Source organism: Hibiscus syriacus, unplaced genomic scaffold (genome assembly GCF_006381635.1).
Source record: "Hibiscus syriacus cultivar Baekdansim isolate YM2019G1 unplaced genomic scaffold, ASM638163v2 tig00111741_pilon, whole genome shotgun sequence".
In the NCBI taxonomy this organism is placed as follows: Eukaryota; Viridiplantae; Streptophyta; class Magnoliopsida; order Malvales; family Malvaceae; genus Hibiscus; species Hibiscus syriacus.
The window spans coordinates 278328-293132 of record NW_024063166.1 but is presented as its reverse complement, the minus strand read 5'-3'; the positions used below and the strand labels follow the sequence as shown (position 1 = coordinate 293132).

At 33.6% G+C, this 14805-nt stretch overlaps 3 protein-coding genes and 1 pseudogene across 3 annotated transcripts in view; all 4 read right to left on the bottom strand.

Annotated features, from left to right (window-relative positions):
- Positions 1-14805, bottom strand: part of LOC120168965 (protein SICKLE-like) — a 90341-nt gene that overhangs the window by 10566 nt on the left and 64970 nt on the right. The window lies entirely within an intron of this gene.
- LOC120168972 overlaps positions 1-14805 on the bottom strand; it is a 102666-nt pseudogene that overhangs the window by 26591 nt on the left and 61270 nt on the right.
- On the bottom strand, positions 4417-5780 carry LOC120168969 (histone-lysine N-methyltransferase, H3 lysine-9 specific SUVH3-like). The gene has a single exon (XM_039177209.1). It carries the CDS (start codon positions 5450-5452, stop codon positions 4982-4984), a length of 471 nt encoding a protein of 156 aa, XP_039033140.1. The 5' UTR covers positions 5453-5780; the 3' UTR covers positions 4417-4981.
- Positions 6890-8697, bottom strand: LOC120168968 (nascent polypeptide-associated complex subunit alpha-like protein 1). Its single transcript, XM_039177207.1, has 4 exons — positions 8564-8697; positions 8395-8479; positions 7443-7576; positions 6890-7347 (listed from the first exon to the last, which is right to left on the bottom strand). Exons 1-4 carry the CDS (start codon positions 8630-8632, stop codon positions 7012-7014), a joined length of 624 nt encoding a protein of 207 aa, XP_039033138.1. The 5' UTR covers positions 8633-8697; the 3' UTR covers positions 6890-7011.

Here is a 14805-nt window from a genome sequence, read left to right as displayed (position 1 = left end):
CATACTAAATAGTTGGATAACCATTTTGTAACTTTTGATAGTCGAGGGACTGAACAAAACAACACCCTATAGTCGAAAAATCATTTTATAACTTTTAATAGTCGAAAGACTCAACGAAACATCACCCTATAGTCAGGGGAGAATTCATATATTTTACCCTAATTATTAACTAAAAACACATTTAATTCACTATGTTGATTAAATAAAAGATATTTAAGCGATCAAATTTTTCTTTCCATTTGAACTTTGATTACCATTTTCCATTAAAATATGCAAGGTAGCCTTGACAGGTATTTAGACACACAAACAAACAGCCAATACACTGGCAAAGAGTCCGGTAAAAGAACAGTCACTCAAAAGTCAAGATTGTAAAGGGCTACCAAAACCGTTATTACGAGTATCAGGGCACCAAAACCGTTATAGAACGACCATTATTTAAATCCCTGGATACGGAAAACACCATATCTGGTTTCGAACATTCTATTCCTGGTCAGTTCTGCATGTAAAGGGCACAAGGAGAACAATATGCATCCCTACAACGACCTATGAAAACTAAAAAGGAAATACATAAGAGTTACTTGATTAGACAAAGATGAGTGGTTCTCAAAAGTATTGCTTGTCCTCAACAAAAATAGCCTTGGCATTTCGGCGATCCACATGAGCATTTCTTTTTTCCATAATCCGCTCCGTTGCTTTCGCTCTCATTCGAGTGTGGAATGCCGTAATCGTATGTCAGCTCTGTCATCGGAAGGATATGTCTCTTAGCAAAGAAAGCAATATGGAGGAGAACTTCATGGTTATGTTTATACATGATCGGCTGCTAGAAAACGTTTGGAGAGCAACTATGATTCATAAACCGAGCTACGTTTCCACTGTTCTTTGAACTTATGGTTAGGGGAGATGAGATATCGTAATCTTCAGCAGTGTCGGAACTTTCCTCTCCTACTAATTCAGTTTCGTAATTCCACTTGAAGGACTCATAGACTCGATTTGTCTGAAAAACGTACTCATTGCTTTCGCAGTCTCTCCCGTCCTGCCTTGTGTTAGTTTCATCAATTACTTCACCTGCATATTCACAAATGAATGTACCTGCGCGAATAGGGTCCCATGATCGCAGACCCCAACCCCCTATCTTTCGTCTTAAAAACTTCAAAGTGAACCTTGAAGCCAGTTTGTGTAACCCTATTTTTTGCAGTTGGGAAGGCAGGGGCACAAGGAGCAACATTCATATATCATGGGTTTTCGACACACTAGAATCCCGTATGCCGTGTAAGGTAAATCACCTCTATTCTTTTTAATGCAGCAGCAGTTTGAGTTTCCGGCTAGGCACGCTTCACGACAATCGCAGCCAAAAGAATGTTGCCCTAACTTGAATGATTTCAAATATTTGATCGTAGATAAATAAGTGAAATGAGCCGGACCCTTTTCATCGTCAACCTCATTCACGAGAGAAACATGTATGCTTTCCGCACCGGAAGTGAGGTCGGGAAGTATAAGTCCATCCCTTGAAGACATACCTCATTTCCATTTCTGAATCAATTTCCAAGTAGCAAAAGCGTCTTTTTTGTAATACCCCAAAAATTTAGCTAATGACCAAAATGCAAATTTTGAAAGTTTGGTGGTCAAAGTATAAAACTTGGAAGAAATTTTAGGGAATTAAGTGATAAAGTTCCTAAAAAGAATTTTATTCCATAAATGGATTTATTTAGTGACAGTTTATAATTTGGTAAAGTCTGGTAACCAAAGTATAAACTTTGAAAAGTTTAGGGACCAAAATGTAATTTTGGAAAAATTACAAGTGGGTCACGAAAATAAGAAATAAAAATATATTATTTTCACATTTTTTAAATGTTGGAAAATAATATTTTATGGTTTAATTTCATGTTTAAGTTGAACTGTTTGATTAAAGTGACTGAATTATAAATTTTGGAAATTTCAAGGGCAAAAAGGTAAAGTGAAAAACTAATTTGTTCATCTTTGACTATTGAAAGATGACAAGGCTGATATTTATTTGATTTTGAAGATGATAAGGATATGTATCTTGGTTTAATGGTGATTATGAAGTTTCATTAAGGGTAAATTGGTATTTTCCAAGTTAATGATTTAAATAATTTTATTTAAAGGATGATAAGGATGATATCAATCAAACATATCATTCCAAAGTGTTCTTCTCTTCTCCATGGACGTGAGAAAGCTTTCAAGGTTAGAAAAATATTTTTATTTTCAATTTTTGAGCTGATTCCTTTGGAATTGGAGTTATGTCGTGAGATAGGAAAGTGATCTAAGCGAAAAACGCTATCATTTAGTACCAATATTGCTTTCTAATCTTGTTGGATTTAAAAGATCCCAAATCTAAGGGTTTATGTTCATGATAGGATTCATGAAATTGATGATAAATCTTGATGATTTACATGTTGTAGATTCATATTCAAGTATGTATGATGATTAGAACATGTTTAATCTTTCTAAAACGTGTTCTTTAAGTTTTGGCCATGGAATGTTTGAGTAAGAATAATTATGGAAAAATTATATATGGGTTGGAAATGATGAAGGAAGTATTCTACAAGCTTTAGAAAATTTGGTGACTATTTCGTAATTTTTGAAAAGTTTGAGATCAATTCATAAATTCTGGAAAATTGAGGGGTTGTAGTATAAGTGTTGTATAATTGATGTTCTATGTTAGAAATTGTTGACTGGGAATTTAAATGAAGGTATGTGATAAAATGGTGAAGGACCATTTTATGTAATTGGAAAAGTTGGTGCAAATGTTAAAGGGAATTAGTAAGTGTTAAATACTTGGTATAAAATGAGTTTCAAGTATATTATGGAATTGTTAGGGGATGTGTTTATGTTAGTACAATACTGACATAATTATTGATATGAATTTGTGATTTAATACAGATTGTGATTGATTTGTAATCGAAGCAAGTCAAATAGAAAAGGGTTTATTGTGGACAAATAGTGAGGATCATATTGTGGACTATATAAAGTGTCAAGGTGAGTGCAATACATGTATGATATTATACATGGATGTTGTATACATCATTGGAAGACTTGCGATAAGTCGACCTTGTTTATATCAGCATGATATATGTCATTTTAATACTTTGACATGATATTGAAATGTCATAGTATGAAATTTAAAATGAATTGATCATGAAAAATGTAATATTTTACCATGAATATTTTCAGGTATGAACTGCCCAATGTTCAATATTGATAATATACTTTGCCGTGGATGGATTGAATAAATATACTATATGCCCAAGTAAGTCATTGAGGGACAGTGTATAGTTGGCATGCCATAGAGTATAGCAACTGCAGGTTTATAATAACACTATAGTGTAAAAGGGCACTAAGTGCGGGAAGGTGGATACGACCTAATGTATCATGTCCGGATTAACACTATAGCGTAAGCTTAGTGTAGGTGGTGGGCACGACCTTATGTGTCATATCCGGATTAGCACTATGGCGTAAGCTTAGTGCAGGTTTAGCACTACGGTGCAGGTATTTTACTCGAATACCCAGGGTCCTCAGGGTTTTATATGGGTTATGGGCTATGGTTTTATAGATTATTGGTTAATAAATGGTAAGTATGCAAATAAGCCTACGAGCTTATGGAATAAATGGAAAGTATATGGGAAAGAATTTTTATATTCAGTTATAATGTTTTGAACATGGTAAAATAATGGATATATTAGTAACATGACTTTTATGACAATTGATTTTTGACATTGGAATTCATGCATGAATTGTATTGCACTGTTTATTATTATAATTGTCTCACTAAGTATATACTTAGCGTGTGATGACTTTCACACGTAGGTAAAAAGCCAGTAGTAGAATAAGGAGTTCAAAGCGACATCAAGTATCGAGAAGTATATTTCAATATCAGTAAGACATCCTAAGTTGTAATATAAATTTTATTAGTGGCATGTAATTATAAATGTTTTATTTGCTTTGTTGAACAAATTTGGAAACAAAATGATAATTTTATGAGTTTTGTATAATGCTGAAGTTACTGTAGCAGTTATTGTAGCGGTACTATAGCTGTGCATCGATGCACTATAGCAGTGCATCGATACACAATATTAATTCGAAGTTTGGTGCATCGGTGCACTGTTCACGTCACTGTAGCAGTGTAGCGGTACACTGTTCACTATTCACGATACTGTTCATTACTGTTCACGGTACTGTTTATCACTATTCATAAAAAAATCCTTTGAATTAAATTTGTTATAATGAAATATAAATTATATGGAATGATATTTTTTATAATATCAATTATCATTTTAAAGAAAATAAATTTTAATCACTTTTGAATGAGAAATAGTTTTTAAAATTCGGAAAACATCTATAATCTGTATATGTTTAATTATACGGATTATGGGTGTTACATTTTTGCCCAGAGATCCTAACTAGTTTATACTTGAACATATTACAACCCGATTTCTCCTTCTCCATCCATGACTGTTGGATCTTGTAAAGCCCATCGTATACATAGACCTTCGACGTTTGGTAAGAGGTATCCTGAAAAACTCGAATGACTCTTACTTCATTAGCTCGGTACAAGCTCCTTTCCAAAGCAAGATTGCCCCTCACAAGCTTCTGATTGGATGCTTCGTTATCACCACTGGCATTCCCACCATGACCAGTATATACCAAAACATCGGGATCTTCGACATCATCATCATACCCTCCAGATGAAACGATGCTTACAGCCACTCGTTCTCCCTCTAAATCTCCCTTCATAGGCATGGGGTCAATTCCAGCCATGTACTGAGCATGCAACCCCACTAATCATAACTCCAATCGGAAGAAGAAAATGTCCTCGATTTCAACACCAGGAACGACTCTGATTCTCTTTCTCACGTTAGTCCGTACCCCTTTGCTCATCATTATGTTGCCAGCTTTAAGCACTGAACGCTTAATAATCCCAGAATATGGTTCGAAGTTATCTTCCATTTGGCTAAGCTTTCTCCTAAGCATCAAACCTCCAAAGCACATTTTCAACCAATTCTCTGTTCCCGTCATCTCGCTCAGATAAAATAATTTCAGGATTGAAATCAGTAACAGCGGTGAATGCAAACTCAAAAACTTTCCTTTTCTTCGCTTTCTTTTTAACGGAACTCGACCCAGCTGACTTATGTTCATGCACAGTTTGGCCATTAGAAGCCGGTGGTTCTGCTCTAAATGACCGAATCAGCACAACAGGATAGAACTCGTTTCGATTAAGACCAGGCATTGAATGGGATCCTTGTGGTCTGCTAAAGGGGAAAAAATGCGAAAACCCCGACGGAAGGGGGCCATTAGGAGGAGCACAAACGAAAGGCGGACCGTTAGACACAGCCGGGAACTGAGGAACCAAAGTACGCAGCGGTTTTACATCCAAAACTTTAGATTTATCCCCTAAATTTTGTAGAACCGTGTTTATACCCGTCCCTTCTTCCATTACAAACGAAAAACTGAACCTTTTTCAACCAAATTTCTCTCCTTTTTTTCCACAGAACCCAGTGATACCCACTTTAGTTTTATAATCCTTAACTAGTTTACGCACAAACCAAAGCTCCAATGTGAACCAAAATTACACAAAATTCAGTAAATACCCACTTCAGTTTTCTCCATACTTGTTTATGCACAAAACAATGGCCTACACGAAACCAAATTACACAAAAATTAACCTTTTAGAACAAAGTAAAAAGAATCCTTTTTTTCCTGAACCAGAAGATACTCATTTATCCATGACTTCGCTATGCAAGAAAAAAAAAGCAATGAAAATACATAGATTCACTAAATGATTAAGGTTATGTTGCATATAAAGGGAGATAAGAAATTATTAAATTCAAAATGAACACAGACAAGAGGTGATTACCTGTCGAAAGAGAGACGTGAAACTTTGTTGTAAGAATTATTTGAGTTGGAATGCTTTCGAGTTTCGCCCTATTTAAGACGGTGACTTCTTTTTAATTTTGGGTAAACTGCATAATTAGTCATAGGTTTCGTCTTTCAGCAATAAAGTTTAAAAAATAATAAAATCATCAACAATGTTATCATTTTATAACAAATTGATCACTTAACGAATACGTAAAATGTTATAATAAGTTTAGAGATTTTTTTCATTTGAAAAACAAATGTAACATTTAGGTTATAACCGTTTTCTACAAGTAAATTTTTTGATTAGAATAAATAACATTTTAAGTTATAACATAAAATGTTTCGATGTTTATAATAAATCATGTAGTTTAAATAATTTTTTAGGTTTAAACCTAAAAGGCTATCACGAGTTTAAAATCTTTTTCATTTGAAAAACAATGATAACATTTTAAATTGAAACCAATATGTTTCAAACATAGTAATATTTTAAATTGACAACCAAAACCTCATCTTTCTTAATTTCTTTTTTTCTTATCAAACAATTATTATTCTATCCTTAAGAAAATCTTATTCAATGGCTCCTTATTTTAGGCGTTTTACCTTAGACTCTCCCTAATGCTATAGGTATGATTCACCTACTCTCCCTAATGCTCTAGGTATGATTCACCTCTTCTCTTTTCACATTTCAACGTATCACATGATTAGTAGATTAAATTTATTAAATTAAAATTAAATTAATAAAATATATAAATAATAAGAAATACAAATATAATTGTACAAATTTACTTTATTAAATAATTTGACTTACAACATTTTAATAGTTTAAAGGTCAAAATAAAATTGACCCCATAGTTCAGTGACTATTTGGGGTAGTTTACCCAAAAATTTAAATTCACGTTTTAAGATCTAAATCTGAAAAGGTTTTCAAGGATGAAAATATGGAAGGCAAAAGCTTTAGAAAATCTGGGCAGCTGAAAAGGGTTTCTAACCAACCAAAACTTGATATCAAAGATGCACTCCCATATGGTTTTTACGTCAAAAATAACAAGAAAATATAACATTTGAAAAAATAATAAGGAAAATTTTGAAAAAAAAAAGGAAAGAGAATCCATCACATATCACTAGATAACACCATTCTTACGTAGTCAGCTCCATTATAGCTGAAACGATATCCCCATCGGCAGCCTTGAGTGCCTTGACAGCCTTCGACCTGGAGGCTCCCGCTTGTGTCATCACCAACTCAATGTCCTTTGGCTCAACTCCCGTTTCATCAACTTCTTCGTCTTCCTGAGCCAAGGCTGATGACGACTCAGGTTTAGACACCACGTGGCTAAGATCAGGAGCCTTAAATTGCTCGGCAGCCTGAGTCTGCAATTGTGAGCTCAAGTCCTCAATCTTAGCCTCTCCAAATATAACATAGGTATCTGACGTGGGGCTCTTGAAGACGTCCGGCTTTGAAATGATAAATAAGATCTGAATTCAACGGTAAAATCAGTTATCATCTACATCTAGTAACATACGAGGCAGGGAAGTAATGAATGGTTTAACAATATGGAAAGGGGGCTGACATTTTTGCTCTTCTTGATGGTGACTCGGCTAACACCTGGAATTGGTTTCATCCCGAGCTTCAACATAGCTTTGCGACTCTTCTTTTCGCTTCTGCTTTGCTTTGACCTACCAGTTCCTTCTCCATCAAGATGGCCTGACAGTACATACAATAGGACAAAAAATGAACCTATGAACGAATACAAGTGAAGAATAACAACCATCAATGCATCACTCATTTATATAAAGAGCAGTTCTCCATTAACATGCTTTTCAATATTTTTACACAGTGCTCCACGGAACATGTAATGCATTAATTGGTAAATAATAGATGTCGATGGTACAAATGAAGTTGCTATTAGGTATACAAAGAATAAACTAAGAACTTTATGCATTGACAATTCAATATTGTCATCGATGAACATGAGACAGTATCTAAATTCATCGAAATAACGATTTAAGAAACTACCACAGAGCTCATTTTGTATCAACCCATAGGTAAAATCGAGGAGGGGGACAACTAGACATGCAGTTCTACGGGTTATGATTCATATCAGTAGCACTAATATAATATGGTCCAAATGCAGGAATGTAATTGGTCCGATCCAAATTAAAGCATTATAAGCTTGATCTGAAGCTCGAGCAAAATTCAAGATTCGAAAAGCTAAAACCAAATATTGAAGCACAAGAATTGAGCTAAATCAACCGGTTGAAATACTGAATATCAACTTGACTAGGAAGTGAAGTTGGTACATAATCACAAATTCAAGCTGCATTAGCCTGTGACTAATGATCCGGCTAGCTTATCTTAAAGCATTTGAAATTTGCTTACATATCACCATACATATATCAATTTGAATTATATTAAAATAACAACTAAGCAAACAGAATTTAACCAAATACTGTAACATATATTTCACTCCAAATCAATTTTTTAACAAATGAACAAGATATTACTGAAATAGGAAAATTTACCGTCGGCGTCATCTTCATCTTTGTCATCATCCTCCTCGTCGCCGTCTTCTTCGTCGTCATCATCTTCAACTACAGGTTGCTCGTACTGTGAACCCCGAAAGGAGAGAAAATGAAAATCAATAATAAAAAAGAAGAAAACAAAATGAACGAGTGGAAAAGAAAAAGTTACATCGATTTTTTGTTTTTCGAGATGAGCGGTGAGGATCTCTTCGATCTCTTTGTCGGTCTGAGCAGCCATTTTTGGTTCAGAGACAGAAGCAGAAGAAATAAACCACGTAAAATAAAACCCTAAAACCCAAACATGAAAGCGTCTTAAATCAATCAGGGAGCGGCGGTGTGCTCCTAAATTACAACTTTGACACTCTTAAATCGTAATTTTTAACTTTATTATAAGCTTTTTAAATCATTTTTTTATTTTACTATTTTTTAATAATTATTTTACTACTTCAATTATTATTTTATTACTCAATTTAGTCTAGATTTTGTAACGCTATGACATAATAATAATATTATAGGTTAAAATCTATATCTAACCTGATTTAACACACATATATGACATAATAATAAAAAATACTTTTAATATTTAACAAAATATTAATTATTTTAATATTTGTTATCATTTAAAACTCTTTAGTCTTCAACATTTTATTTTAAGACAAAAGACTCCATCCATTTATCAAAATGCTAGTTAATTTACGATCAATGTCTTGAGATTATGTAACAGACTTACATAACAATACATGTTGATGTCGCAGTGTCACATGTACAAATATAATGACATGTTAATATTTTTTTAATAATCGTAATCCAATGAAATAATGATATGTGTTACCATCTCATTAATTTAAATTTAATACACAAACACTTACCGAAAATAAAATATATTATTATCTCTTATAATTGCATCACTTTATATTCTCAACTGAAAGTCTCATGTAAGTTAGGTTTAATGAAAAAATAAGTTTTCAAAATATATCTTAAATTAGTTTTAGGTCTTTAATTTTTTTTTGTTAAAAATAAGTGTCTAATATTTTCTTCATTACACTTTTAGGTATCATTAAATTCAACTATTATCTAACAAGTGTTATATATATATAATTTAGTTTTTAAAAAACATAAACTTTTTTTTTGAAATTATAAAAAATCTCAAAATTCTGAAAAATCTTAATTTCAATCCCCTTATTATTGTCGGTCTCCATCAACGCCGTCAATCACTCAAAATCCCGACAATGTGCGACTGCCTGAACACCCAACAGTCAAACCCCATGTTTCAAGCGAAGATTGCAGTGAAAAATGAATGATTGCAGTGACTAGGTGATTTTGGATAAGGATGACGATTTCTCCCGTTGTGCGTTGGAATCTGATTAGATGAAGTCGTCAACGACAAAGGGAGATGACCAAGGCAATACCGGTGGCGACCGACATGGGTAAAAGGATTTTAAATAAGGGTTTTAGAAATTAGGATTTTTTTAGATTTAAGAAAATTTTAGATTTTTATAAATAATTTAATATATTTTTTATTTTAAAATAAAAAACTTTAAATTTTTATAAGTTTGGCACGTGTCGAATAACGACTGAATTTAACAATTGTTACAGTTCAAACACTTAAAAGTCTTACGTCGAAAACAATAAGTACTTAATTGTAACTACAAATTCTTTAAGCACTTAAAATTAATTTAAGCCCTTAAAATTAAATTAGGGGTTGTTTGTTTACTTCAGAATGATTAAGCGCTGAATGATTCAAATGCTGAATGATTCAGATGCTCTGTATGAATTAGCTCTGAATATGACATGCTGTTTGATAATAGCTCTGAATCATTCAGAATGTACTTTGATGTTGAATCATTCAACACTGTTTTGCTGAATCAATCAGCACTGAATCATTCAGAGGTGAGAAACAAACACGCTGAATGCTGAACGGTTCAGCATTCAGCGCTGAATGGTTCTATTCAGAGCCAAACAAATAGCCCCTTAGAGTGTACTTTGAGTTTTTATTTTTACATTAAATCTGTAAATTATAATACCCAAAAGTGAAAATGTTGAAAAAATACAAACAAAGAATATAAGGCTTTAATATTTTAGAAAAATACCTGGAGGCATGGAAAATGAAACTAATTTTCTTTCTATATTTTTTTTTGTTAGTATAGGTAATTATAATATAATATATATTTGAAATTTTTTGAATTATTTAAAAAAATATTTTTTTAACTGTTAAGATCACTTATTCATTCTTTTTATATACTATGTTGGATTTAATATATATATATATATATATACACTATGTTGGAAATGGCCGATAAACCAATAGTGATGTTACTGCAAGCTCAATAACTCCTATGATGGATGATAAAATAATAATATTATTTTAATTTTTTTAAAAAATAAAAAATAAAGTAATTACATTTGTCATAATAGTATTCTTTAACGAACTTTACGATATATGTATTTAAAAATGTAACGTTAGGGACGTTAGACATTCATTTTGAGCGGAAAAAAATTAGACACATAAAGTTAACGTTATATAATTTAGACACTTATTTTTGCATTAAGACATAAAAAAAGTCAAATGTAAAAGAAAGGGGAACCTCTTTATGTATGAGAGAGTAAAATTTGATTCGATTAAAAAATTAAAATTTTCAACTTGATTTGATTCGACTAGTAATTTTATAATTTTATTTGAATTTTTTTCGAGTAGATTTAGTTCGACTTGTAATTTTATAAAATTGACTCGAAAGAATTTCAAATAAAATTTGAGTATAAAATAGGATTTGAATAACTTAAATATTTTAGTAACTAGTGGATTGATTTTCAAGTTTAAATCATATCCTTCAACTTTACATAATATATCATAAGAATCATCTAAATTTAAATTAATTAATATTATACAACAACAACAACAACAAAACCCTATTCCCATATGCAATGGGGTAAGGGGGAGGTAGAGTAGTAGGCTGCCCCCAACGCATAGTTAAGAGCAGCTTCCGTGGAAGACCTCCGGCAGTCAGAAAATTAAAAATAAAGATAAAATGCAATGCATGTATAAATAAATATTTGAACAGTCTTCATATACAATCTTCATATGCGCGTCATATAATGGGAAGTAATCCTTGCTAATAAATCCCTGCATAATAATCTCAGCATATAGACAGAAACCTAAGACCCGACTAAAATTAAAGAGAGGAAACATGAAGAGAATGATACACAGAAGTTGAACGATAGCAAACTACGAGAATTAATAAAGTTAAAAGGGTTAAAACCTAAACTAAGGCAACATTAATCCGCTACCCTAGTTCTAAGCCTTCATTAATTCCAATGACAGAAACGTATAAAAAGTAGAAGTCATGAGAATTACTATAAAGACATTAAAAGAAGACAGAAATGCTACACCCTATGGATGTGACCCGCACTAATCGACTACCCTGGTCTTAAGTCTCCATAATTTCCTATCAGAGGTCATGTCCTCGGTAAGGGCTAAATCCTTCAAATCAGATCTTAAGCAGTCTTCCCACTTCCGCCTTGGTCGTCCTCTCCTTCTGGCACCGTCGACTGTAATCGACTCTACCCTCCTGACCGCATCCGACGGGTGTCGCCTAAGGACATGCCCAAACCACCGTAGTCTTCCCTCTCTCAATTTTTCGGATACAGACACCACCCCCAAGGACATCCTAATAGCAGAGTTTGGTGTCATGTCCCATAGAGTCTTACCACATGCCCATCGAAGCATTCTCATTTCTGCGGCCTCCATCCTCCTTACGCGATCCTTCTTGATTGCCCAACATTCTGATCCATACAACAGCGCTGGTCTTATTGCCATTCTATAAAATTTTCCCTTAAGTTTTTGAGGCACCTTCTTGTCACACAAAACTCCAGTAGCTGCCCTCCACTTTAGCCATCCCACCTTTATACGGTGTGTAACGTCATCATCTACACCCCCATCCTTATGTATCATAGACCCTAGGTACTTAAAACAATCCTTTGAGGGGAGAACGTGTCCTTCGATGCATACTTCTACATCTCCATCGTTTTGGTTCCCACTGAAGTTTGAACATAAATACTCTGTCTTTTCAATATTGATCCTAAGACCTTTTTCTTCCAAAGCAGTCTTCCAGGTAGCCAGTCTACTATTCAGCTCAGTTTTTGTTTCAGCAACTAGGACAATGTCGTCAGCGAAAAGCATACACAGTAATAAGATAAAACTAAAAGTAGATCTCTTTAGGTTTTATTTTACTACAACGTTAACTTCCTCATTTCTCTTCCTCGCCGCCTTCTTTTTCTTCTTCACTTCACTCTCTCTCTCCCTCTGCCTCTACCTCTACCTCTACCTCTACCTCGTTGGTACATTCCCTCTCTCTGTTTCTTCATAGGTTCTTATGCATTTCTTTATACGTACTTTTATACGTATATACCAACATAATATGTGATGGGTACTGTTTTCAGGAGAAGGAAAGTTTTTTTTTTCCTTATTTTGTTTTTGTTTCCTTCTGGTTTTTGGTTTGCTCTTCGTTTGTTTACTTTCTTGTTTTATCTTAATGGGTTGTTTGAGTATAGCTTGGAATATATTTCTTTTGCTATTTCTACTTTCATGATCATTTCTTACTTCTCATGAATGTGGGATATGTGAATATGAATATGAATGTCATGACGCATGCATGCATGTTGACATGAGCTTTACTTGCATGATGATATCTGAATTACAAATTTGAGGAAGGTGGGGGGATTTCTTTGAATTTTTCACATTGTTAGCTTTTTCTTTTGAGATGATGCTTTACTGCTCTATTGCCCCCTCTCCCTCCAGTTTCTGCAAAATAAGTTTCTTCCATTTCGTTCTTTTTTTTGGCAAATTAGTCACCAAATTCTTAAATTTGTTCCTATTTGTTATCTTGAATTGTATTTAATTCAAAATTCAATTGAGCTAACAAACACTGCAATGTCTGGAATGGTTTCTGATAATTGAAGAACTTAGTCAGCTGTTACTAAAATTTGGAATATTTGTTCAACAAGCTCTTTCTGATGTCTTGTTTCAAATTCAAAATTCAAGGATAGAAATGCATTTTTTATGATAATTGGATTCCAGGCTTCAAATATGGTAGCGTTTTATACAATTTGCCTTATGTATCTGCATAATCACTTATTTCTTGTATCTTATATGATCATATGAAATGAATGATGGTATACATTTTAATGGCTTCTGCATTTTCTTATAGTTCTAACTTCCTGTGGGGGAATTCTCTAATTTCATTTCTTTCTTTCTTTTCATTTACCTCCTTTGATCAAAATAATTTGTGCTATTCCCGCCTTGTTTAATTACCAAATTAGCTAATAATCTAGCTGTGTTTATCTTTAGTTCACGTGCACATTTGATTTTGGAAGATTTGAGTTTTTGAAATTTAATATAAGCTGGTTTTTAATCAGCATGAAGGTGAACCATGGAGCCATTGTCTTTGGTGCATTGCTTTTTGGTACTATGACTGTTGTATGGCTTCTGAACGGATACTGATGGATGTTAATCCAGGTAATAAACTACATTGTGCTGCAAAAGCTGCAGCTGACAAGGAGAAGACGGTTCCCTTGGATAGCTTTGTTCAAGGTGGATGAATAAGTGCAAAGAGAGCATTGATAACATGGAGGTTGTGAGGCATAAACAAAATAAGGCTGACAAGCCATTGGAGGAACTTCATTCGGCCTCTCATGTGGCGCTGCTAATGGACAGAACTGAGAATCAAACAAATCGAGTCTCAAGCAGGAAAATACACCAGAGAGCTTTCAGCATACAATCAGAGAAAGTTTCCTGGAATTGATCAATCTGCACTGGAAGGTTTTGGTTCAAAATCATTGCCATTTTCTAGTCAGTATAACCTTAAAAAGGCCATCAAGCGGAGGAAAAGAAAGAGAATTGAAGAAGCAACCGATATAGCCTCATACATGTCATGTCATAACTTATTTTCGTATTTTGGTATGAGCTTTTCCTTTATTCTTTATCGTTGTTGTTTAAGTGTTTTTCTTGTCTGGCCTTAACCCTGATGCTCAAGTGTGGTTTGCTTGTAATATATTTCGGAAAACAAGAAAACCATTGCAGATGGTGCTTATATTGCCGACGATTTTCCCAACAGAGGTAATATCATTTCCCTTTCCCTGAATCGATCTCCTATATTTTAATTTCATTCATAACTATTCATTTTGCAAAAACCTAGTCCTATGGATCCTAGGATGACACTGAAAATCATTATCATATGTTAACTGTCAAGGCTACGTTTTTGTAGATTTCGGTTTCTCTTAGTTTTGATTGTGAAGTGATCTTTGTCATTTCTTGGTGCAGCTGATACGGACCAACATACAGATTGCAATGATAAATCCGGCATTAATAACGATCAATTGCTTTCGAGTTCAGAGATGAAAATAATTCCTTGGAGC